General features: G+C 37.4%; 1 protein-coding gene across 2 annotated transcripts in view; it reads left to right on the top strand.

The window, feature by feature from the left end:
• Window positions 1-26,698, top strand: part of kif2a (kinesin family member 2a) — a 112,578-nt gene extending 85,880 nt beyond the window's left edge. Inside the window, exons 13-21 of one of the 2 annotated variants that reach the window (XM_073064506.1) lie at window positions 458-600; window positions 2,516-2,720; window positions 4,571-4,681; window positions 6,697-6,764; window positions 9,320-9,436; window positions 12,528-12,675; window positions 19,224-19,325; window positions 21,102-21,237; window positions 24,783-26,698. In XM_073064506.1, the coding sequence (XP_072920607.1) occupies window positions 458-600; window positions 2,516-2,720; window positions 4,571-4,681; window positions 6,697-6,764; window positions 9,320-9,436; window positions 12,528-12,675; window positions 19,224-19,325; window positions 21,102-21,237; window positions 24,783-24,868 (1,116 nt within the window). In that variant the 3' untranslated portion in view covers window positions 24,869-26,698. The remainder of the gene's footprint in view (window positions 1-457; window positions 601-2,515; window positions 2,721-4,570; window positions 4,682-6,696; window positions 6,765-9,319; window positions 9,437-12,527; window positions 12,676-19,223; window positions 19,326-21,101; window positions 21,238-24,782) is intronic. The other variant, XM_073064507.1, reaches the window with a different exon arrangement.
• Window positions 26,699-27,166: the final 468 nt, after the last annotated feature.

The raw sequence follows: 27,166 nt of genomic DNA on the forward strand, positions 1-27,166 counted from the left end.
GATATTTTAAACTTCCACTTTAACACGAATATGGTTAGTACACAAAATAAAAAATGAGTGCTTATTAAATTGTCTATACTTTGATAACAGAACGTTTAATTAATTATATTAAAAATGTAGACCGACTAGCTCCTGAGACTGTTTCACAGTTCTGTAAACTCATGACTTCATTTGTGCTTTGACTTAAGCTGTATTTTCTTGTTAGACCCCTTATTCCACTGTTGATCTATTTATTTTAGCTAAATCCTACTTGTTCCACCTTTTGAATACTCTTAATGATTCAGCATCCATTGTTTTTTTTTCCTTCAGAAGATTTTTGCCAAAAAATGAATAGCTATTCATCAGATTTTTTTTCGTATACAGTGCTGTTTTAATTTGAATTATTTCAGCAGAATTGATCAATTTCAGTTAACCCTCTGTACAGTTAATAATTTATCTGGTGCATTGTATTATCCAGGTATTCGACTTACTTAATAGAAAGGCTAAGCTAAGAGTGCTGGAAGATGGTAAGCAACAGGTTCAGGTAGTGGGACTTTCAGAGCGAGATGTTAAATGTACAGAAGATGTATTGAAACTAATTGAAGCTGGTAATAGCTGCAGGTGAGTCTTCCTTACATGCATTATTTTTGTATTTTATACATGTTGAACTTTGTCATGGAAGTAAAATATTTTAAAACATGAAAATCATTTTTGTATATAAAGCTGCTTATTATCAAATTTAGAAGCAGGCAAAATAAAATTTGTGCCCATCTTTTCCTTGGCAGTCTACATATTGGGATGCTTTTGAAAGGGTACCTGTTTGAAGTATGGTCACTGCGCTTACTAGGTTTTTAATGTGTATCTGTATGACCTTGAAAATAAAATAAAATAAATGCTCAAAATAAAATGTTTTGATGTAAGACTGTACCTGAAAATGTAATATTGATCCTGGGTGTTATCAACAAGTTTATTTACTAAAGCAAAGGACTTCCAGATGTATTAAAATCTTAATGATCAATTTATTAACGAGTAGAAAGAGCTAGATCATTTATTGCAAAGACTTTATGTGTATAGTGCAATGAAGGTCTATGGATTTTAGCTAATTTGATGTGAAATCTTGTCTTGCCAAAGTTTATGTCTAGCTGTTGTAAATTTATAAGCCTTCCTCAACCAGTCGTTGCAGACAATACTCCTTTTTGAATTTTATAAAAGTTTTATTGCTATTCATTTGTATTGTAGCTTTTTTAAAAAAAGAATATAATTCAGTAATGGTTATTACTCCTTAACCATCAGGCTCTTGAAACAGATGGGTTACCTTCACTCACCAAAACACTGAACTGATTCCACAACCTATGCACTCACTTTTACGGAGCTTTCAACGTGTTCTTAGTATTTATTGCTTAATTTTTATTATTTTTAATCTTTGTTTATGCACAGTTTGTTGTCTTGCACATTGGTTGTTTGTCTCGTGTGCAGGTATTCATTGATTCTGTTGTGCATGCTCACAAGATAATGAATCTCAGGGTATTATATGGTGACCTACAAGTACCGTAGATTTCGCACTACAGAGCGCACCTGATTAAAAGCCGCTGGCTCTAATTTTAGAAAGAAAATCAATTTTGTACTTGTACAAGCCGCACCGGATTTTCGGCCGCAGGTGTCCCACGTTGTAATATGAGATATTTACACAGAAAGATATTACACGTGAGGATTTTTTAACTTTTAATTAAATCCATATGGTAACATAAACAAATACATATTGCAAATGCTTTTTTTCGAACCGTGCCTGTAACGCGGCTACTTTTAAATATACGTTGCGTATACTTTTTTACTGAACAACATTCCAATATCTCCTAACGACTGGTAAAAAATATATATACTGCAGCCTACCAGGAAAAGTTATTGATCGCCTTTAACTTAAAAGCAGCGTTCGCTCAGATCTAATGCCGCTCGCGTAATGCGCTCGCCCCCCTCCTTCCCGTTTATCGCAAACCGGTATTTTTCCCACAAGACGCGGCGAAACCGGGTGTGACGTCATAGCATCCCGCGATGTAGTACAGAAAACAAATATAGTTAAAACACTTCTAACTTTAACTAGAAAATGAATTACTAAGCGAAAATATTATAAACTAAATAACTGCCATAAAGGCAGCACAATGCTTTTCTTTGAGTGTTTTCCATGTTGATGAGGGTGAGTACAAATGACTGATTTACAATAATTTAATTGTGAAAGTGCGCTTGATTTATCGTACAATTTCATTGGACCTCTGTGAACTACTCATCAATTTTATTGGTCTACTGTTACGAGGCAAAATGTTTTTGGCGGCATGAAAAAAAATCATGCATTAGCCGCACCGTAGTAAAGGCCGCAGTGTTCAAAGCTGTTCAAAATGTGGGAAAAAAGTAGCGGCTTATAATCCGACATCTACGGTACTTTGATAAATTTACCTTGAACTTTTAAATAATGCTGTTCGTCATAATGAGGTAAGTTTTGCAAATATTCTTTAATTTAGTATTTGTTTCAATATCCTTTTAGAACATCTGGTCAGACTTCTGCAAATGCTCACTCTTCAAGAAGCCATGCAGTTTTTCAGATAATTCTTCGCAGAAAAGGGAAAATGCATGGAAAATTTTCTTTAATAGACCTGGCTGGAAATGAAAGGGGTGCAGACACCTCCAGTGCAGATCGACAGACGCGACTTGAAGGGGCTGAAATTAACAAGAGTCTTTTAGCACTCAAGGTAATGCAAAGAAACAACTTTTATCTTTATTATAGGTCCATATAAATTACGGCTGCCTATTAGATACTTTGTAAGTCAGCCGTATGATTATAAGTTTTTATTTGAACTTTTTGTATTATGGTAATTACTGGCACAGAGTACCAAATTTTCAGCTAACCTCACTTAACAGTTCTTGATCTAAAACTTTGTGGGTTATAGATTTTCAAATGCTTCTCTAGATATTTACTTAAAGCCAGGATTTCTTTGTTATTTGGGTAAGACAAAAGTCCTGAAATCCCCTCTAATTATCCTATTAACACATATTTCAGCTCCCGAGTTTTTTGTAGCTCTTCCCATTTCTCCTATTCCCCACTCTGGCCTCTAACCTCTTCTCCTTACCTGCCTATCACCTCCACTTGGTGCCATGGGGCCCGTCTCCTTTCCTTTCTCCCATGGTCCACTCTCGTCTCCAATCAGATTCCCTTCTTCTCCAGCCCTTTACCTCTCCCACCTACCTGACTTCACCTACCACCTCCTAGCTAGCCCTCCGTTCCCTCCCCCCACCCCCCACCTTTTTATTCTGGTGTCTTTCCTCTTCCTTTCCAGTCATGAAGAAAGGTCTTGACCCAAAATGTCGACTGTTTATTCATTTCCATAAATGGCCTGACCTGCTGAGTTCCTCCAGCATTTTGTGTGTGTTGTTCTAGATTTCCAGCGTTTGCAGAATCTCTCTCGTTTACCTTCATTCTGAGTTTAAATTTAAAAGGCATTTAGACAAAGGAATGAAGTGCTGTAGACCATATACAGGAAGATGGGAATAGTCTAAATTGGCAAGGACATTGTAGGTGGAAGGGCCTATTCCTTTGCAATTCTGTATCCTATTTCTAATACTTTACGTTCTTCCTCCTCAATATCAAGATCTATATCATTTTGCCTTTTATGTTAAAAGAGATTTATAGTGTTTATTAAAGTTATATACTTTTTTCTGATTCTTCCCTTAACGCTCTGATATGGCTTCAATTAACCTCTTTTCCTTTACATATTTATAAAATATCTGAGTTCATTCCTTAATTTTAACCACCAAAATTTTATTTGTTATTTTTGTGCTCTTTATTTCACCCCTGACCACCTGCGTTTCTCTTAAGGTATGATATAATATTTTATGAACATTGTTGGGTGTGTTAGATTGTTCTTGCACTAATAACAACTGCAAATCTTGCAGTGAAATTTCCATCCCACCTTCATTTCAAAATAAGTCGGATGCAAATCTTGTTATGAAGTCTTGTAGTGTACATGTGTATTGTGAAGCCTGCTTTTCCTGTATGAGTAGCCACTTTGGATTTTGCTCATGTACACAGAAAAGAAACTTAAATGATCAAAATTAATGCTAAGTGGGAATTTAGGGAAATGCTAAGTGCAATTGTGGCAGCCTTTTAAGATTTGCAAATCATTCCTTTGCGACATAAAAAGTTGCCACAATCAGACCTAGCATTTTTCTAACATGGCCAATGACCATTTAACTTGTTTTGAACTCTGAAATAGTTTTTCTTCTAGTCTATTTTCCGGTTCCTATGCATTTTTTCCATAAAAGGAAAATTTTAATTACAGCTACCTTGTGTTTCACAAGTTTGAGATTTGGAATCCTTGGAAGTGTAATTATAGGCATGATTGTTGTAATTTGCATTACTGTTTCCAACTTGTTATTTAAAGTTAATGTTAGATTTGTGAGGTGAGAAGAACAAGCAACAATGCTATTTATCCCTCTGCTATAAGGTATTTCTCTCTAGAATTTCCACCAAAAAGTACTTCTATCCAGAAATTTAATGTAGTCTGTGCATCTCTCGTTAATAATCCATTTTGTGTAATTATAGGAATGTATCCGTGCCTTGGGTCGAAACAAACCTCACACCCCGTTCAGAGCCAGTAAACTTACTCAAGTGCTTAGAGATTCTTTTATAGGAGAGAACTCCAGAACTTGCATGGTAAGTCACATTTTTTTAAACAATATCTGTTCAAAGCAAATAGGTATACTCCAGTAAGTTGTTGGAGTTAGTGTAAATCATTTTTCTTTCTATTCACCCGGTATTTTACTGAAGATAATGATATCTTGGGTAGTTAAGATGAAGGGCCTTTGCCCTGAATTCTTAACTGGTTTCTTTTTCTACAATGCTGCTTAACTGGCTGGGTTCATTGTACGTTTGTTTCAGATTCCAAAATCTGAAGTTTAATTTGTTTTTTTAGGGATATCTTGAGATATGATTGAAGTGAGCTGTTAGCTCTTCATTATTATATGTAAATGGTCTTGCACATGGAAGAATGGATTAAAAGACAGAGCTCACAGCAGAAACAAAACAATTCTACTTTTTATTTGATGCCACAATTTTTTGACAGGTTATTAGATAAAAGTTAGGAGTATTAAATAAATTATTATTAAAATTTAATAGATAAAATAACTAGATCTTTTTAAAGCACTAGATCCTTTTTAAAACTAGGAGTATTAACTCAGGAAAGATACTCTGATAACTTGATACTCTGATACTCTGAACTTTAAAAAAAATTTGGTTCTCTCTACACTATTACAGTTAACTTGGTCATAATCAATAATATATAGTCATAATCACTGGCATATTTGCTGCACCAGAAAATCTACTGGACAACATCCTTTGCAACAGCAATAACTCAGCTTTGAGAGTTATTGTTGAGACAAAAGAAAGACTGCAGATGCTGCAATAGAGCCAAATGCTGGATGAACTCAGTAAGGAGGGAAATGAACAGTCAATGTTTTGAACTGGCACCCTTCATCAGGTCTGGAAAGAAAGGAAAGGAGTTGGTCTGTCAGAGGAAGGAAGAGGTGGCTGATGGGCAGGTCGTGAGAGCAGTCAGAGGGTAAAGAGAAGGTGTAAAGGAACCAGAGGGATTGGAAGAAATGAGGAGTGGGGGAACAGAGGGGAATGGTTTCTAGAAATCAATATTGATGCCATCAGTTTGAAGACTGTCAAGAAGTATTGTGAGATACTATTCCTCTAATCTGTTTCTATCCTCAACTTGTGTGTTCAGAGTAAAAGTGCTTGAAGTGTTCCACCACCCCCTCCCCACTTTGTTTTCTTGTATCCCTTTGGCCCACTTACCCCTTTTTCCCGCCCTCATGATCTGCCCATCACCCACACCTCCTTCCCATAATTCCATGGTTCACTGTTATCTAATCTGATTCCATCTTTTAACAGCTCTTTGCCTCTTCCACCTATTACTCCCCAGCTTTTCACAGCATTCCCACAGCACCCTCCCCATCCCTCACCTATCTATTTCCCCCTCCGCCCCACCTGGTTTTACCTATCACTTGCCCAATCCATGCTTCTCTCCTTCCCCCTTGCCCCACCATTTTATTTTGGTTTGTGCCCTCCTTATTTCTAGTCCTGAAGAAAAGTCTTAAGATTGAAACATTATTTTCCTCCAGAAATGCTGCCTGACCTGTTGAGTTCCTCCAGCATTTTTTGCTGTTATTAAATTGTTCTATAGAATATAAAGAAATAATATATTTAAAGGCATCATTCATTCACATTCCAATGTTGACCCAAGTGCTTTACCACCAGTTCAGTATTTTGAAGAACAGAAAATGATTATAAAGCAAGAAATGTGTGGCATATATTAGGGTCCTGCACAACAATAATACTTGATTGTTTGTCTTGTTAATACATTTAAATTTGCAATTATAGATGTTTTTATTTATTTAGTTTAAAATATGTTTAACCACCAACATCTGTTGTCTCAGATTTTAAACATTTATCAGTTCTTAATTATAGATGTTAACTGATCTATTTTGAACTAGAATGATGCTGAATTTCTATCTGAAATAACAGTATTTTGTAGCAGTTTGCTATTGCTTTTTACTCTAAAGTAAACCATGAACTATTCACTAGTGAATCTTCATACATATGCAATATTTTTGCTTGGTGTACGCATGTTTTATGTCTTCCTTAATCTTTGCATTTATTCATAGATTGCTACTATCTCTCCAGGGATGGGTTCTTGTGAGAACACACTAAATACACTTAGATATGCAAACAGGTATGTTATTTCTCTAAAAATACAATGTATATGAAGCAAAATGCCATCTCCATTCCAATATTTCAGTAACAACAAAATTATTGTTTAGATTTCTTGGAATTGGTTACCAACCTTAAGTAAAAGTTGTAAATATTGGTGCTGTGCTGTTTTTGTAGTGTGATGATTGCTAATGTGTTTTTCACTTGGACCATGTTGTATTTGAATATTGGATCAATAATTGGTATCAAAACAAGGCCTTGAATAGTATATTCAATAAATTACTGGTATTGTGAGAAATCATTGTATGGTTGCCATGTCCAGTGTCGAAGAATTGAGTGATTCTTGAACATAACAAAATAACCTATAACTAGTAGTTTATAAAAAGGAGTGAAAGTTTATTAAGTACAAAATCCTATTAACTGGCTTATAGGTAAAAGTTGATGAATAGCTCACAGCTCTTGATTCCTGAAAACTCTTGAACACAAGTGACATCGTCTTAAGTCTGGTCTCTTTCCTGCTTTCCTATAAATCTTTAAGTCTGTTTGAATTGTTCCTCCATACCTTTAGCTTTATCCTTTAATCTTCAAACAAAGTAGACATAATCAATGTCTGTATTTAATTTTAATGGTCAAAAATGCCACTACCATTTAAGATATTGCTGACTTTTCAGCTATACCAGGTCAACTCCAATCCATTGTATTCTATGCCTCGGTAATTTAAGTGTCCTACTTCTTAAATGTTGTGAGCATCTGTTTCCATCTACCCCTTAAGCAGTAGATACAATTCAGATTCCAACTACCCTTTAAGTGACCATTTTTTTTCTTAGGATTTCCCTTGAACTTCCCATCCTTGTTCTTAAATCTTTGTCCTCTAGTTTTAGACAATTCTACTTAGTGGAAAAATGTTTCATCTACTCTCAGTTTCCACCCCGCCCCCCCCCCCACCAATTCCTCTGCTTGAAGGAAAAATAGCCAATCCAGTGTGTCCTCATAACTAAAAAAAATGCTTCATTCCATGCAGTTTCCTGGTGATTCTCCACTGCATCCTCTCCAGTACAATCATGTATTTCCTATAGTCTAGCCGGCTGTGGGCTCACCCTGTTGTCAAATAATCTCCTTACTCTGATATTCTCTTCCCTAGCAAATGAAGCCAAATGTCCAATAATTTGCCTTCAGCACTTTATCTAACTGTGCTGCCACTTTCAGGAATTCTTGGACTTGTCTATCCTCATTGTCAATGCCATGACCCTGCCTTTCATTGTGATGACCTATCCTTGTTACACCTCCTGAATTACATCACCATGCACTTATCAGAATTAACTTCCATCTGTCATTGCTCTGCTTATTTTACCAACTGAACAATATCACCAGTAAGCCTAAGAATATTCTCACTATCAACAACACCACTACTTCTTGTGTCATCCAGAAACTTATTATTCATACCTCTTATAAGCAATTCCAAATCATTAGTATATGTAGCAAGTATTAAGGGTCCCAACAGTCATCCTGTGGTCATAAAAACAACTTCCAACCATCATGTTCTGTCTCTGAGAAATTTGATCAAATTGATCAGATAGGACTTCTCCTTTGCAAAAGTATGATGACTATCTTCCTACCTTTCCAATATTGTTTAACCTTGACCTTTCCCCCCAATAACTTCCTTACCATTGATCTTAGACTCGTAAACCTGTAATCTAAACTAGAGGAAGAGTGGGACAGCATTTCATATTCCACCTGAGTCATCTACAGCCTGACAATAGGGATGTTAAATTCTTCAATTTCAGAATACTTGCTCCCACTCCGTCCTTTTCTCTCTCCTCCTAGTCTACCCAGTTTCTCCTTCACATACCCTTTCCTATCAGATTCCATTGATTGCAACACTTTCTGATGTCCATCTACCTAGCCTATGTGCCATTTCCACCCTTTCTTCTCCAGCTGCTACTTACCTTTCACCTGGATCCGCTTATCACCTGTCAGATTGTATTCCATCTTTTCCCCCCACTTCTTATATAGTCCAGATGGAGCATCTTGACCTGAAATGGTGACTGTTCATTTCTCTCTACAGATGCTGCCTGACCTGATGAGTACTTTGTTTTCTGCTCTAAATTCCAGCACTTGCGGTCCCTTGCATCTCCATAGACCTATAATTATACAGCTTATTCCTGTGGCACATCTTGAATAAAAGTACTTCATTTGCTGCTTTTAGTCATCTGTTACCTCACACTGGCAGGTCCCCACTGAATTCTTGTATAAATATTTAATTTCTGTTTGTGTTCCATTGTTGTATGTGAGACATTTAAATTCCATGTGTTAGGCAGTGTGTCATTAACATCCAGATATTGCTGTTGTGGCTATTTAGAATGTTTGGCACAATTTTTCTAGTTTCATCTTCATAACTGGCTCAACTGTTTCTTTCAGACTTTTGTTTAAATTGAAAAGAGAAATCCACAAATTCTTGAATTAAAATGGGAGTATTTTTCGACAGGTGATCTTTCATTCAAGTTTTTAATTATATTGTTCTTTCCTGACTGAAATTTCCTCCTTCCTCTTTGTTCGCACGTTTGCTTACTACTGCAGAGTAAAGGAGTTTGGAATAAGTCCTTCGGATATTCCCTTTCAGCAAGGTGGTGGGAGCCGATCTGACCTCTCTCCTACCTACCTCGACTATGATGACTTCCCTCCTTCACCTACCAGGTCTATATCTTTCTGTCAATTCCATTTCTTTCTCCTCTGACCTTCCAATCCTCCCACCCGCCATTTTCCCCATACCCATATAACCTTCCCATTTTGTACTGAAACACTTAACTATTCAGTTATTCCAAATTGCGTGTTAATTTTATTAACTTTTTTTTATAAAATATATTTTCTTCATTTTTCCCATTATTTGCTGGAAGGTAGAATAAATAGTTTTTGCATTGTTTTAGTGTAATTTTCACAACCTTGTTTTTTTTTCAAAATGATTTGTTCGCTGACCTAAAGGCTATGTAAATACAAATCTAGATCAGAAACTTGTACTTCGCGATATTATTAAAATGTATGAGAATGCATCTTCTGCTTTGTGTTAAAGGACAATGCTTATAGTGTTTGTTGGATAGAACCCTGCACAAATTGCATTTGTATTCACTATTTAATCAAACCAGAAGCAGTCTTAGTCCCACTGGCCCCTTGCTAAATTTACTATTTTTATTATAAAGTGCTAATTTTGAACTCAGTTGAGATTTAAACCATTTTAATTACTGTTTATACTGTATTTATTTTCAATATTAACTGTGGTAGATTAAAATGGCAAATTAATTTTACTTACAAATTATTAATTTATATAAGAACATAAGGAACATAAGCAGAGCTTTGGTGCATTATACATCCTCTGTTTACTAATATAATGAATGGCCTGTACCATTTTTCTGCACTAATTCCCTTCCTTTAATAACATTAAAACCCAAAATTTCCCGTAATGTCTGCCTTGAATATACTCCGAAACTAAGCCTCCATGGCAATGTTGGACAAATAATTCCAAAGAATCACAGCTTTTAGTGAAGATATTTCATAAGCGTTTTGAATAATTTTCTCCTTATCCTGAGATTGGCAGTTGGCTTAAGACATCACAACCAGAGGAAACATTGCTGGTTCATTTATTGAGCTCTGTAACAATATTATGTTTCAATGAGATTACTTCTCATTCTTTTAAAATTGAGGAAGATGTCCACTCCACCCCTCTTTCCCCCCCCCCCCCCCCCCACAATCCATCCCGCGAATCATTCTGTTGAACATTTGGGGCAGTATTTCTATTGCAACGATGTTCTGAACACAAGCATAAAGTACAGGTTCCTTAAATAGGTTAATCAGAACTAAATATTCCGGGGTTGTCTCACCAGAACAAATTCTATTCCAGTGAGATCCAACATACAATTTGCTCTCCTGGTAGCTTGCTGTATCTGTATATTAGCTCTGAGGAATTCATGTACAGCTTGGGTCCTTCTGAACTAGGAAACCTTTCAGTCTCCCAGCATTCTCTTAACAATTTTTACAATGCAAGCCAGCTACGTAGCATCAACAAACTAGAATATGTTGTTGTGTTTTTATTTTAAATCTTGTTTATTATTCTCCACTTCTTGAAAATAACATGTCATAGTTGACTTGATTGAATTATGTTGTTGAGTCATTATAGAAGGCAACATTGGCAAGAAGGTTGGCAAGAATGCAAAATATATTCTCAAATGTAGATTATCTCCTCTTATTCCTCTTGTAGAATACATACATTTTCATTTACCTCATTATAAATTTAGTCAAACCATAGGTCATAATGGGCAAGAGAGTGGCAAATGAAATACAGTATTGAAAAATGCATGGTCATGCACTTTGGTAGTAGAAATAAATGTGCAGACTATTTTTAATTGGGGAGAAAATCCAAAAATCTGAGAAGCAAAGGGACTTGGGAGTCCTTGTGCAGAACACCCTGAAGGTTAACTTGTAGATTGAGTCAGTGGTGAGGGCTCACCTTGACTTTTGTGAACAGTTTTGGGCTCCTGATCTAAGGAAAGATGTGTTGGCATTGGAGAGGGTTCAGAGGAGGTTCACAAGGATGATTCCAAGAATGAAAGGGTTATCATACGAGAAACGTTTGATAGCTCTGGGTCTGTACTCGCTGGAATTTAGAAGGATGAGGGGCAATCTCATTGAAATCTTTCAACAGTTGAAAGGCATAGACAGAACAGATGTGGAGAGGATGTTTCCCATGGTGGGGGAGTCTAGGACAAGAGGGCACAGACTCAGGATAGAGGGTCGTCCATTTAGAACAGAGATGCAGAGAAATTCCTTTAGCCAAAGGGTGGTGAATTTGTGGAATTTATTATCACAGGCAGCTATGGAGGTCTGGTCATTGTGTGTATTTAAGGCAAAGCTTGATAGGATCTTGATTGGACATGGCATCAAAAGTTATGGGGAGAAGGCCAGGGATTGGGGCTGAGGAGAGGAGAAAAGAATCAGCCATGATTGAATGGCAGACTTGAAAGGCCAAATGGCCTAATTCTGCTCCTATATCTTAAAATTCTGGGTCTATATTTTGTTTCAGTTGTATTAGAAGTATAATATATTTTGATGACTGAGGCAAGGAGGGGACAGTCATTGATACATATTAACATAAATCATTAAGTGCGGCTAGATGACTATTTAAAGAAGGAGTACAGTTGACATAAAACTTTAACAAGTGAGAAGAAATCCGACTTGCTGTGGCCACCTTAACTTGACAGCTTGACGCAAACCTCTACAATCAGGAGAACGTTTTTAATTTCCTTCTGTTATGATAAAATATAGGGCTGAAATAATGGAAGTTTAAGTTAGGAATAAGGCATAAGACTTTATGTCCAGTCAAAAGGGTGTGTACTGGTAGATTTAAACATGGATTAACCTGGCCTACATTAGGGGAGGAGACCGCTCATTAATTGGTAATATTAGAAGGTCACTTGAAAAATATTATGTAAATAATAATCTTAATTGTTTTTCTCCGGTCTTCCGGAATACCGAAAGCTCACCTTTGCTTTTGGAGCTTAACTTTCATCAAAAACAAATTTAAAAACTGGATTTTTACTGTTTGTTGAATCACAAGTTATAGCACACCTTCTAATCTAAATTTTGTAATTTTATCAGGACATTATTATAAAGTTACCAGTCCTTTTAGTACAGGCTATGAAGGCTATATATTTGAAATCTGTTTAATGAAGAAATTATCCTAAAAATAAATACTGTTATTTTTATTCCCCTTGCCTCAAACCTGTTTTTGATTTAGAGTGAAAGAATTAGTTGTGGATCAGAATGGTCCAGGAGAAGGGCGGGTCAATATCCTTGTACCAAGTCAGCTTGATGCACTAGAAGCACAGTGGGGACTTGGAAGCTCTCCTCAACGAGATGATCTGAAACTGCTATGTGAACAAAATGTGAGTTTTTTAAACATTGAAGTTATAGAAAATTATTATTAATTTTATTTGTTCAATGTGTACCCTGTGGTATAAAGTGGTATCTGTTTGCCCCTCAGCCTCTGGTGCCCCAATGAAAATATTTGTTTGTCCAGTATCTCCTTATAGTTAAATACCCTTTAATCCAAGTGATATTCTAGGGAACAACTAGCGCTTACTTCCCAATTGTTTATATGTCATCCTGTGCATACATTGACCCAACAGTGGCGACAGAAGTATTACAACTGGAAACGTTATATTCCTGCACTTATTCTGCTCAACCTGTTGAGTTCCTCCAGCAGTTTGAATTTTGATCTGCAGTACCTGTTGCGTTAACTGTAACATTGTCATCCCTTTTCAAATTCTTCCTTTGCTTCATTCCACCCTTTCTGAGAAATTTTGATGTTTTGTGCATCTGATTTTTATCTTGATACTGGTATTGGTTTATTATTGTCAGATGCCCCAGGATATTGTCCATACAAGGTCAAGTTATTACACACTGCAGTGACCTAGAACAAAGTAAAATAATAATGCAGAGTAAAACGTAAAAGCTAGAGGAAGTGTAGTGCTGTAATAAAGTGCAAGATCATAACGTGATCGATCGTGAGATTCAAGAGTTCATAGTTTAGTAGAGGTCTGTTGGAGAAAATGATAACAGTTGGATAGAAACTGTCTTTAAGCCTGGTGGTATCAGCTTTCAGGCTTTTGTATCTTCTGCTCGATGGAAGAGGAGAGAAGAGAGATATTCAGTGGTGTATTTCATAATGCTGGCTGCTTTACTGTGCTCTGAGAAGTATAGAGAGAGTCTATTGAGAGGAGGCTGGTCTCCATGATGTGCTGAGCTGTATCCACAACTCTGCTGTTTCTTGTGGTCATGTACCCAGCTGTTCTGTACATCAAGCTGTTATGTACCCAGGTAGATGCTTTGCTGAACTCTAAGATGATTTTGCCGAAGGGTCTGGAATCCCTTCCCTATTCATATACATGCACGAACGGACAGGTGGACACAGACTTTGGTCATTCAGTTTAATGTCTCTTAAGATTAATTTGATGCTGGTTCATCTTTGATCAGATGATTACTTATCATTTCAAATAATTTATGCTGAAAAGTGAGGAAATGACACCTGAGGATAGGAAGCATAAGTAAAATAATAATTATAACCTTAGCAGTGAAAACATTTATTATTCTGAGACTGTGATCAAAAGGAGTTCTAGACATCTTTTATGACTTGAGGTGCCTTAACCAAAAGCATGACCATCTTTTCTGTGCAGTGATATTAGCTTCTTCATTTTCATCTAACCCAAAAGCGCATCTTGGTGTTTTCACAATTTTAGGATTCATTTTGAGTTTTAAAAACATCGTTGTGCAAGAGTAGCTCTCTGGCAAGGTTTATTACTGCCAGTCAGAATTATTTTCCTCCAGGACTACTGCGAGAAAATGCGAATCAATTCAGCCGTAGTTCAATATTGTGCAGTTTAGCCGTCTGCAAGGGGAGCTGAAATTCAGAATAATTAAGTGTACGTTTTGAATGATATTAGATATGGCAGGAGCAATGAAATATTAAAATGGTATCTCTCCACACCCACGAAAGTTAAACAAAAAGAGGTTAAATTCAAATAAATTCAATATTTTACTCATTTGATTTACAAATAAAATCTTCTTATTGTTAATATATAATTTATTGAATGAAGAGAACCCATTTGACTATGGAAATGAGAACTTTTGTACTTCAGCTTTTCACCAAGCCTAATTTTTAACATGTTAAATGCCCTGAAAGTAATTGGTTAGCACTTAAATATAGTTTCACCTTCATAATATGGCACTACCTAATTAATGTGATTTTGTATGACCTTGCCTGTATCATTCATCCACTGAGATTATGCTAGCTTCACAGTAGTTATCAAATTACCGTAGTTCTGTAAGTCTATGAGTTGCACACATACATATGACAATCAGAATCATAATCAGGTTTAATATCACTGGTGTGAAATTTGTTATTTGGCAGCAGTACATTACAATACATAATAAAAAGAACTAAATTACAGAAAGTATGTGCAGTTGCAAGAAAAAATTTGTGAACCCTTGGCATTACCTAGTTTTCTGCATTAATTACTCATAAAATGTGGTCTCATCTTCATCCAAGTCACAATAGTAGACAAACACAATCTGCCTAAATTAATAACACAGACAATTGTACTACATCTTGCCAATATCAAGTACAATGTTTAAACAATCATAGTAAATGTTCAAATAAGTAAGTGAACCTCTGGGATGCTGCCTTCTACAAAAGGTATTTGAAACCAGGTGTTCTAATCAATGAGATAGATTGGAAGCGTCGGTTGTAGAGGTGCCCTGTCTATTTTTTTTTAAAAGACATCCAAAATCTGGTTACTGATAGATGCTGCTCTTCTCAAGAAAGATCTGTTTATATACACTATGCCTCGATCAAAACAACTTTCAGAGGACCTTAGAAGAAGAATTGTGGAGATGCATCGAGCTGGAAAAGGCTACAAAAGCATTTCTAAAGACCTGAATGATCATCAGTAAGAGAAGTTGTCTACAAATGGAGAAAATTCAGTACTGTTGCTACTCTTTCTAGGAATGGGCATCCTGCAATGATCACACCAAGAGCACAATGTGCAATGCTGCAGGAGGTGAAAAAGAACCCAAGGGTAACAGCAAAAGACCTGCAGAAATCTCTAAAAGCTGCTAAAGTCTCTGCTCATGTGCCCACTATAAGAAAACTATTGAACAAAAAATGTTGTTCATGGAAGGACACTATGGAGGAAACCACTGCTCTCCAAAAAAAAAATTGCTGTACATCTCAATTTGCAAAAGGCCACCTGTATGTTCCACAGCATATCTGGGACACTGTTCTGTGGACAGATGAAACACAAGTTTAATTTTTTGGCAGAAGTGCACACCACTATGTTTGGAGGAAAAAGGGCACTGCACACCAACACCAAAATCTCATCCCAACTGAAGCATGGTGGAAGGAGCATCATGGCTTGGGGCTGCTTTGCTGCCTCAGGACCTGAACAGCTTGCAGTCATTAAGGGAATGATGAATTCAAAGTAGTATCAAGACATTTTGTAGGAGAATGTTAGTGTAGTGGTCCATCACCTGAAGCTTAATAGATGTTGGATGATGTAACAAGAATGATCTGAAACACAAGGGTAAATTAACAACAGAGTGGTTTAAAAAGAAGAAAATTTGCGTTTTGGAATGACCAAGTCAGGGTCTAGCCTTTAACCCAATTGAGATGCTTTATGAAACTGAAATGTTGCTAAAAGAGGTTCTACCAGTTATTAAAAACAAGCGTTCACATTCTTTCGCCAGACTGGACTGCGATTGATTAAACAATGTGTTCAATAAAGACATGAAAAGTACTATTGTTTGTGTGTTGTTAGTTTAGGTAGAGTGTGCTTGTCTATTATTGTGACTTGAGGAAGATCAGGCTACATTTTATTAGTAATGCAGAAAACCAGGTAATTGCAAAGGGCTCACAAACATTTTCTTGCAACTGTATAAAAAGTGAAAAAAGAGAGAAATAAAGGTAGTGAGGTGGTAATCATGGGTTCAGTGTCCATTGATAAATCTGATGGCAGAGGGGTAGAAACAATTTCTGAATCGTTGTGTGTGCCTTCAGGCTCCTGTTCTTTCTCCCCGATGTTAGCAATGAGATGATGGGTGATGGGGGCCCTGAATGATGGGTGCCGCCTTTTTGAGGCATCACTCCCTGAAGATGTCCTGGATGCTGGGGAAGCTAGTGCCCATGATGGAGATGAATGAGTTCACAACTTTCTGTAGCTTACTTTGATCATGTGGAGTGCCCCCACCCATACCAGATGGCGATGCAGTCAGTTAGAATGTTCTCCATGGTATGTCTTTAAAAATTTGCGAGTGTCTTTGGTGACATACCAAATCTCCTCAAAATCCTAATGAAATAGAGCTACTGCTGTGCCTTCTTTGTAAGTACGTCGATATGCTGGGCTCAGGATAGATCCTCGTAGATGTTGACACGTAGGAACTTGAAACTGCTCACTCTTTCCACTACTGATTCCTTGATGAGGACTGGTGTGTGCCCTCGACTTGCCCTTTCTGAAATCCACAATCAGTCCTTTGGTCTTCCTGATGTTAAATGTAAGGCAGTTGCTTGCAGCAATGCCTCAACCAGCTGATCTTTCTCACTCCTATATGCTTTCTTGTCATTATTTGAAATTCTGCCAACAATTAGTTGCATCATCAGCAAATTTATAAACGGCATTTCAGCTGTAACTAGTGTCGTGGTTACTTGAAATGACCAGGAGACGCAGACAATTCTTCGAGAAGTTTAAACCTTTATTTGCAAACAAAGGCTGAGGCAAATAAATGAACTTGTCACCGAAAGCCCACCGAGCTCTGGTGTACAGCATTCTTTATAGTAATTTCTTATCTCAGTTACATTTCGGTTTTATTAGCATACCCAATCAATTTTTAATTGCATATCATCTATACATTAACTAATCAATCGCTCTTGCCTAGCTCTCAGTGCGCCACCATTATTTCTCTCCAGTTCGCATTGGGGCCCTATTCCTGGCCAAGGTTATTTTTTCAGACAGCCTCCCTCACATTACATTTTCTGCTTGTACCATCCTGTTCACCACCGTTATCTCTTACTAAACAAAGGCTGAGTGTAACACATGGGGTACATTTCAGCTAATTAGTGCTGCTAGCTAAACAGGTGCTCTGTAATTGCCACAGTATGCAGCTAAGAGAGTACAAAGTATCTAGTTAAAACAATACATAGCAAAATGTGTCTAGTAAAATAATACATAGTAATATTCAGTACCTAGAAGTGATTACATAGTATAGTAAATAGCTAGTACATAGTGATTATATTTCAGGTATATATAATGATTATGTCAGGTATATTTCTCAATACTAGCCACACAGTCATGGGTATAGATAGAATAGAGCAGTGGGCTAAGCACATATCCTTGAGGTGCGCCAGTGGTGATTGTCAGTGAGGTAGAGATGTTATTTCCTGTCTGTACAGACTGGATTTCTGGTGAGGAGGTCGAGGCCCAAGTTGCGGCACATTTTGAACAGAACTGTAGGAATGATTGTGTTGAATGCTGAGTTACACTCAATGAACAGCAACCTGATGTAAGTATTAGTATTGTGCAGGTGATCCTAGGCCATGTGAAGAAGCAGTGAGATTGTATCTGCTATAGACCTGTTGTGGCGACAAGCAAATTGCAGTGGGTCCAGGTCTTTGCTTAGGCAGAAGTTGATTCTAGCCATAACCACTGTGTCAAAGCACTTCATCACCATAGATGTGAGTGCTACTGAATGATAGTTGTTAAAGCAGCTTGCCCTGCTTTTCTTGGAACTGGTGTGATTGTTGCCCTTAAGCAGGTGGGAACCTCCAACTGTAGAAATGAGATACTGAAAATGCCTTTGAACACTCCCACCAGTTGGTTGGCACAGGTTTTCAGAACCCTACTAGGTACACCATCTGGGCCTGTTGACTTGAGAGGGTTGATCCTCTTGAAAGACATTCTGACATTGGCCTCTGAGTCAGTGATCATAGGGTTACCAGATGCTGCAGTGGTCCTCATAGCTCTGGTTTTATTTTCCCTTCCATAAAGGCGTTGAGCTCATCTGGGGGTGAAGCATCATTGAAGTATATGATGTTAAGTTTCACTTTGTAGGAAGTAATAGCCTGCAAACTTTACCAGTTGTGGTGCATCTGATTCCGTCTCCAACCTCAATCCGAGGCACACATTCGTCCCCACAGGTTTTAGTGAAATCAGTGAAAACTAAGGACTCCAAGATGAATCCCTGAATACTGTCCAATCCACCAACTCAAAGTGCTCCTTTGAGTGCTCCTCCGCATCCCTTGTCCATACCTTTTTGGTCCACTACTGGTGTTGCGATCTTCAGCCTCTGCCTGTACTCGGGGAGTAGAAGCACAACCAGGTGATCAGACTTTCTGAAGTGTGTGTGTGAGCTTGTAATATAATAGTGGTCCGATATGTTTGCTGCTCTGGTTCCATGAATGATATGCTGGTGATAATTATTTAGGGACTTTATCAAGCTGGCATGGTTAAAATCCCTCAGAATGAAGGGGAAAGGCATCAGGGTGTGCTGTTTCATGCCTGTTGACTTAAATATACTCTTTCTTTGGACCATTTTGGGGAAATTAATCATATCTGGGTAATATTGCCTGTCATTGGTCATTCCTGAGAATAACTAAGTCTGGGGCTTTGCTGGATAGGAATATCTTCTCGCAATCTGATCCCACCAAGGTAAATCCTACACCTTTATCCATTGGACCTCTTTATTTAATTTCTGCATCCATTCCTAGTATCCTCAGGTCTGTCCTGGCCTGACTCCAGTTAAATATACTATTGCAGCACCCTCTTCTTTCTCAACCCCTACCCCCACCCCCTGGTTTAATTTCTCTGTGGCATATTGTCATCAATGATAAGACGTGTGGATTTACCAACTTTAATAGCTGATTCAGGTATTTGCTTGTTTCAAGGAGGAGGAAGTTTCACCTCAGCTGTTTACTTTCCATGAGGCAGTATCTCAGATGGTGGAAATGGAGGAACAGGTTGTGGAAGAGCACAGGGCAATATTTCAGGTACAAATATTAAGTATTTTTGATTAATCACTATTAATTTTATAATAATATTGAGTTGACAGAGGAATTTTCAATTTTTATTCCTGTTGGGTACAAGTGTAGCTTGTATTTTACTTCATGACCTTAACATTGGAGGATAATTATCTTTGTTCCAAAATTTTCACACCACTGCTAGCTTCCTTGCCACCGCTTCAATTTAAAATGTTCTGTTTTTATTTTAGTTCGCAGTATTCCTAGTATTGAGCTTTAACTAATTTATGATTTAAATTTTATTTAAATACTCATAAAATGAATCATTGCAAAGGCTTATTTTAGAAGGCCTGCCTGAAATTTTGTGTACCATATGGGCCAGCAGCTCAGATTTATTTTATGTTTAAGAAAGAGGACAGGGATAATCTTGGCAGTTGAAACCAGTGAGTCTTAAATTATTGGTGGACAAATTATTGGAGTGGATTCTTGGGTACAGGATTTATAAACATTTGGAGAAGCATAGTCTTTTTAGGGATCATCAACATGGTATTTTGAAGGATAGGCCATGCCTCATGAGCCTTAATAGAGTTTTTTGAGGAGATGAAAAATAAAATGGATGAAGGTGGACCAGTAGGTATTGTGTATATGGATTTTAATAAGGTATTTGACAAGGTTCCCCATGGGGGGGTTCATCCAGAAAATCATGCATGGAATCCATGGGGACTTGGTTGCATGGATTTGGAATTGGCTTGCCCACAGAAGGCAGAGAGGGTGGGAGTAGGTGGCGCATATTCTGCTTTGATGTTGTTCTACAGGGATCTGTTCTGGGGCCTTTGCTCTTTGTGATTTTTATAAATGACTTGGATGAGGAAGTGGAGGGGTGGGTTAGTATGTTTGTAGATGACATGGAAGTTGGAGATGTTGTGGATAGTGTAGTTAGTTGTTACAACATGATACAGACAGTTTGTAGAGTTGGGTGGAGAAATGGCAGATGGGGTTCAATCCAGGAAAATGTGAAATGATGCACTTTGAAAGATTGAACTTGAAGGTGGAGAACAAGGTGAGACGTGGGATTCTTAACACTGTGGAGGAACATAAGGATTTAGAGGTCCAAGTCCACAGATTGCTCAAAATTGCTGCACAAGTTGATAGGGTGGTTAATAAGTCATGATGTGTTGGCCATCATTAGTCAGGGATTGAGTTCAAGAACTGTGAGGTAATATCGCAGCTCTGTGAAACAATACCACGAAGAATATTGTGTTCAGTTGTGATCACTCCATTACAGAAAGGATGTGGAAGCTTTAGGTAGCGGGCAGAGGAGATTAGCAGGATGCTGCCTGGATTAGAGAGCATGTCTTCTGAGGACAGATTGAGTGAGTTAGGCCTTTTCCCTTTGGAGTGATGGAGGATGAAGGGCAACCTGATAGAGGTGTATAAGATTGAGAAGCAGAGACAGAGTAGACAGTCAGGACCTTTTTTCCCCAGGCTGTCAAGAACCAGTACCAGAAGCTGTTAAGGTGTGTTTAAGGTGAGTGGAGGAAAGTTTAGGGGAGATATCAGACAAAGGTTTTCTTTTACAAGAGGCTGGAGGGTGCCTGGAATGCACTACCAGAGATGTTGGAGGCTGATAAAATGGGTATATTTAAGGGACTCTTAGTTAGGCATGTGAATGTAAGAAAAATGGAGGGTCATGGAGTACATTTATATTTTGTTGGCAAAACATTGAGGGTCAAAAGGCCCGTACTGTACTGATCTATGTTCTATTTCACATTGGTGCTTTAAACATGGGATTTTGTTTATCCACAGGAGTCAATTCGATGGCTGGAGGATGAAAAAGCACTTTTAGAGATGACTGAAGAGGTGGATTATGATGTGGATGCATACTCCACACAGTTAGAGTCGATTTTAGATCAGAAGATCGAAATTCTTACTGAACTGAGGGGTAGGTTTACACCCAAGTCCACATTCAATCAGCATACACAAATAGGTCACATGAAGTGGCAGCTATCTTAAGAACTATAATCTGAAGTTAAAAAGAAAATAAATTCAATAAGATTGTAGCATTCTGCTTGGAACAAGTAGAAGATAGTGGTTGATGTTCTGGAATACATGATCTCACTGACTGCATGATAGAGAATACTTCTAGTAAAATATAAGGAAGTACATCGAAAGAATAATGACAGTTTAAAGAAATAACTGCTTAAAAGGAATGATGAAAAGTATAAAATTTTCGCATTACCATAAAGCAGGTCAAACAAATTCTGACCTTTCATCTAGTAAGAACAGAAGGATTGGGCTCCTTTCTAAGTATCAAACTACTCTCCCATTTTCCACATCCTAAAGTAACATCACATTGATCGTACAGTGGCATGCAAAAGTTACGGCACCCTGGTCAAAATTTCTGTTACTGTGAATAGCTAAGCGAGTAAAAGATGACCTGTTTTCCAAAAGGCACAAGGTTAAAGATGACACATTTCTTAATATTTAAGGAAGATTACTTTTTTACTTCCATCTTTTACAGTTTCAAAATAACAAAAAAGAAAAAGACCCTGCATGGTCAGTACTTAGTAACACCCCCTTTGGCAAGTATCACAGCAAAGAATTTTTCAATTCTTGTTTGGGGGATTTTCACCCATTCTTCCTTGCAAAAGTCTTCTAGTTCTGTGAGATTCTTGGGCCATCTTGCATGCACTGCTCTTTTGGTGTCTATCCACAGATTTTCAATTATGTTTAGGTCGGGGGACTGTGAGGGCCATGGCAGAACCTTCAGCTTGTGCCTCTTGAGGTAGTCCATTGTGGATCTTGAGGTGTGTTTAGGATCAATATCCTGTTGTAGAAGCCATTCTCATTTCATCTTCAGCTTTTTTTTTACAGATGGTGTGATGTTTGCTTCCAGAATTTACTGGTATTTAATTGAATTTATTCATCCCTCTACCAGTGAAATGTTTCCTGTGCCACTGGCTGCAACACAATCCCAAAGTATGATCGATCCACCCCTGTGCTTAACAGTTGGAGAGGTGTTCTTTTCATGAAATTCTGCACCCTTTTTTCTCCAAACATACCTTTGCTCATTGTGGCCAAAAAGTTCTACTACTTTAACTTCATCAGTCCACAGGATTTGTTTCCAAAATGCATCAGGCTTGTTTAGATGTTCCTTTGCAAACTTCTGACGCGGAATTTTGTGGTGAGAACACAGGAAAGGTTTTCTTCTGATGACTCTTCCATGAAGGTCATATTTGTGCGGGTGTCGCTGCAGGGTAGAACAGTGCACCACCACTCCAGAGTCTGCTAAATCTTCCTGAAGGTCTTTTGCAGTCAAATGGGGGTTTTGCTTTGCCTTTCTAGCAATCCTACAAGCAGTTCTCTCGGTCTTCCAGACCTCAACTTGATCTCCACTGTTCCTGTTAACTGCCATTTCTTGATTAAATTACAAACTGAGGAAACGGCTACCTGAAAATGCTTTGCTATCTTCTTTTAGCCTTCTCCTGCTTTGTGGGCATCATTTATTTTAATTTTCAGAGTGCTAAGCAGCTGCTTAGAGGAGCCCATGGCTGCTGATTGTTAGGACAAGGTTTGAGGAGTCAGGGTATTTATAAGGCGTTGAAATTTGCATCACCTGACCTTTCCGAGCAATGCTTGTGAACAAGCCATAGCCCTAACAAGCTCTTTAATGTCTGAGACCTGGGTAAAAGTTAACTGAGAGCTCAAATCTCTTGGGGTGCCCAAACTTTTGCATGGTGCTCCTTTCCTTTTTTCACTCTAAAATCGTACAAAACAAAAATAATACACTAATCTTGCTTAAAATGTTGAACAGAATGTTTCATCTTTAACTTTATGACTTTTGGTGATCAGTTCATCATCTTCTCACTTAACTATTCACAGTAACAGAAATTTTGACCAGGGATGCCCAAACTTTTGCATGCCACGGTATCTTCCATCAAAAAGAAAATTGTGATTATATTAAAAGTCTAAAGTTATTAAAACTCACCACTCTGCGTTTTTTTTAAAAAAAGCTTACCCCTGACAACCCCCCTGTGCCTACTCCCAAAGACCTTAAAACTGTGCCCTCTCATGTTAGCCATTTCAGCCCTGGGAAAAAGCCTCTGACTATCCACACGATCAATGTCTCTCATCATCTTATACACCTCTACCAGGTGAACTCTCATCCTCCGTCGTTCCAAGGAGAAAAGGCCAAGTTCGCGGAACTTATTTTCATAAGGCATGCTCCTTAATCCAGGCAGCATTCTTGTAAATCTCTTCTGCACCCTCTATAGTTTCCACATCCTTCCTGTAGTGAGGTGACCAGAACTGAGCACAGTACTCCGTGGGGTCTGACCAGGGTCCTGTATAGCTGTAACATTACCTCTCGGCTCTTGATCTCAATCCCATGTGGGGGTGTTTTATACTCATGACTGTGAGGTGAAGAATAGCTTCAATGCCATATTTAAGTTTGGTTGTATCGTCAGCAAATTTGTAGATGGTATTTGAGCTATGCCTAGCCACGTGGTCGTGTATACATAGAGCAGTGGGCTAAGCACACACCACTGATGTGCACTAGTGTTGATCGTCAACGAGGAGGATATGTTATCACCAGTCCACACAGACTTGTGGTCTTATGGTTAGGAAGTCAAGGATCCAATTGTAGAGGGAGGTACAGAGGCCCACGTTCTGCAACTCAATCAGGATTGTGGGAATGATGGTATTAAATGCTGAGCTATAGTTGATGAACAGCATCCTGACGTAGGTGGTCTAAAGCAGTGGTCCCCAGCAGTGCAGCTGACTTGTATTGTTTCCTTGTGGCCCCGTAGCACATGCTTTGCGGCCCGGTGGTTGGGGACCACTGCTCCAAAGCCATGTGGAGAGCCATTGAGATTGCGTCTGCCATTGACCTATTGTGGCGATACGCCCAAATTGCAATGGGTCCAGGTCCTTGCTGAGTTCAGGCTAATCATAACAAACCTCTCAAAGCATTTCATCACTGTCGATGTCATTATTATTCTTAGACACTGCTATAATTGTTGCCTTTTTGAAGCAAGTGGGAACTTCTGCCCGTAGCAGTGAGAGGTTGAAAATGTCCTTGAATATTCCTGCTGGTTAGTTGGCACAAGTTTTCAGATCCTTACTAGGTACTCCATCAGGATGCTTGTTACAATTTTTAAGTCTGCTTAATGTAGGTACAGTGTGATAGAGAATTTCTACCATGTTCAGTTAATGGGATTACTTTTTAATCCTTAAGTTTATATTATTGCTGTTCAGAATTATAAATTATTAAGTTATAATGTCTGTTATACATTGTATACATGCAACACATTAGTTAGTTTATTGTTTTACGAATGTAGGTTTTGTGTACTTTATCCAATAAACTGGAGGAAACATTTAATTTGCTGATGATGATAAATAAAACTAACTTTCCACTGATATCCACCATGACTAATAATGCAATTTATTTTATTGGCATATGGTTAACTTCTATCTTCTGTCTTTCAGATAAAGTAAAAGTCTTCCGTACAACTCTTCAGGAGGAAGAACAAGCTAGTAAGCAGATCAATCCTAAGCGGCCAAGAGCTATTTAAGTTTCAGACAGATTCAGAGGATTAACTGATTTCTCAAAATCCTTATTGCATAAACTTCCCTACTAATTTTGAGCTGTGGTCACCAAAAGCCAATCACTGGAATGCTAAGAACTTTTGGAACTACATCAATTGGAACTTTCTATCATTTTACTTGAATTTTTGTTTTCTGAACACGCTCCCATGGTATTACTACTAAACAAATGCTTCTAATCCAACAGCACAAGTTCACAGGATTAGGACATTTATGAAGTACTTTGAAAAAACTTTTTGGCTTTAGCAAGAAGCTTTGGTCAGAAAATCTTTGCCAACTTTTTTTTAAAAATGTGTCAAAACAACTGTGGAAAGTCTACATTTAGATACTCAGTATTTTTTATTTTATTTTTTAAATTGATGTGGCTACATTTTGTTACCATAGCTGGCTGTGCTGTTTGTGTGTTTGCATGTACGCACAAACAATTTGTGGTGTGAAGTAATTTCCATTAGACCAGACTGAGCTTGCCCTGTTTTTTTTTTGTGCCTTCTTAGAGGCTTAAGTCCCCAAAATCAGCAGATGATCTAACGATACACACCTCTTACTTTAATAAAACTTTTTTGTTTTGTGTAAATTAATTTATTTGTACTCTTGTCTTTTTTATTGTTTTTGAGCCATCTTTTGTCACATACGTTTCTATTATTTCACAAGATATGTGCCATATCATCAATTTATTTAAAATGGCATTTGGTTCCAAAATGTATAATGGTACACAAATATAAATTGACATTCCACTTATTTACTTTATCAATGAAGTCTTTAAGTAGCTTTTTTAAAAATTGCAGTAATGTGTTTCACAGCATCTTGATTTAGCAAGTAAGAATGTTGAAAATAAAGTCAAATGAACTTTTGGGAGCAATTGCACTTGAAACATCAGTACATGCACCAGATGGTTGTATCTAAAGTAACTAGGATTCAATTACAAAGTTTCCGTATAATTTTCAAGATTTCAATGTAAGCTTTTACTATTCTTCCTATGTAAAGGGAAAGTACATATTTAAATGGTAGTGGTTAATGTATTAAAAAAAATTTGGTTTGGAGCAGTGATGAAAAGGCAGAGCTTGTGAATTACAGAATGGAACCGTATACTGTGATGTCTCACTGTTCAAATGAGTACAGAAGACTCGAGATGGTTTAAGGAAAACTTAGTTATGCTGACGTTCATTTAAGTTTATATGAAATCAGTTAAGTACCAAATTTTTCAAGGTTTCATTTTAAACGGTTATAGCCATCACTACAGTGATGTCAATTGAAGAACAAGATCAGATCCACTAAAGATAGACATTTAAGTCTGATCATTTTTGAGTTTACTTCCTGCAAATAACAGAAAAAAAATTGCTGAATGTGAAAAATTTTAATGCAGCATTCATCAACTTAATGTAAAATGTGTATTTAATGTCTTGTCTGGAACTCCACCTAATTCATACCACATTGTGGTTTGATTTAGAAATAGAATGACTATAACATTTGGAGGGTTTTGATAGAATATTGTTGTAATTATAAACTAACTGGAACTTGTGAACATTCAAAGAAGTACATTAACATTAGTTTCTAATCTTCCCTCGAGTAATAACCCAATTAATCAACATTAATTGAAAACTCTGTTCTTGGCATTTCACTTCATCCCAATGTGATATCATGATTTTTATTTTTAAAAATTGTTAGAGAATCTTGGAATAGTGAGGGCTTGTGCATCAGATTTACATTTAAGTACATTTTGTGATGTTTTGCTCTTGATAAGTTTCTAAATAGCCTTTTTTGTAAAATGCCAAACAAAATTAAAGGAAGCTAAAAATGGATGCATGGGCTTCATAATAATTTTTGGTGTTTTAGATTGTGTAACATTTTGTGCCTTTAACTTTTGTAGCAATAGTACAATGAATTTTCCTTATTTTTCATTGTGTAACTTTTATATATGCAATTGGTCATCATTTATTGCTGATGCAGACTTTGGCTTGGGAAAACAAATGTATTTTCTTTCTTGTACGTTCACGGCTCTTGTCACATTGTATTCCTGAGCTGCCATTATTCCTTTTGGAGACAAACTCAAGGCATCAAATGAAAATTGCCACAGGTACCTAAATTTTAATCAGAAAGATATCCAGCAGATCAAAACAAACAATTGTCTGACAAATATTGCAGTAGACAATTTTAAAGGCGCTATAGGAAAAAAAAATACAAAATACTGGCAATAGGCTGAGAGCAGGCAAGAGAAATAGTTAACATTTTAAATTACAGGCAATTCATTAGAATTGGGGAAGAGCAAA

This window comes from Hemitrygon akajei, chromosome 13 (assembly GCF_048418815.1).
Source record: "Hemitrygon akajei chromosome 13, sHemAka1.3, whole genome shotgun sequence".
Taxonomy (NCBI): Eukaryota; Metazoa; Chordata; class Chondrichthyes; order Myliobatiformes; family Dasyatidae; genus Hemitrygon; species Hemitrygon akajei.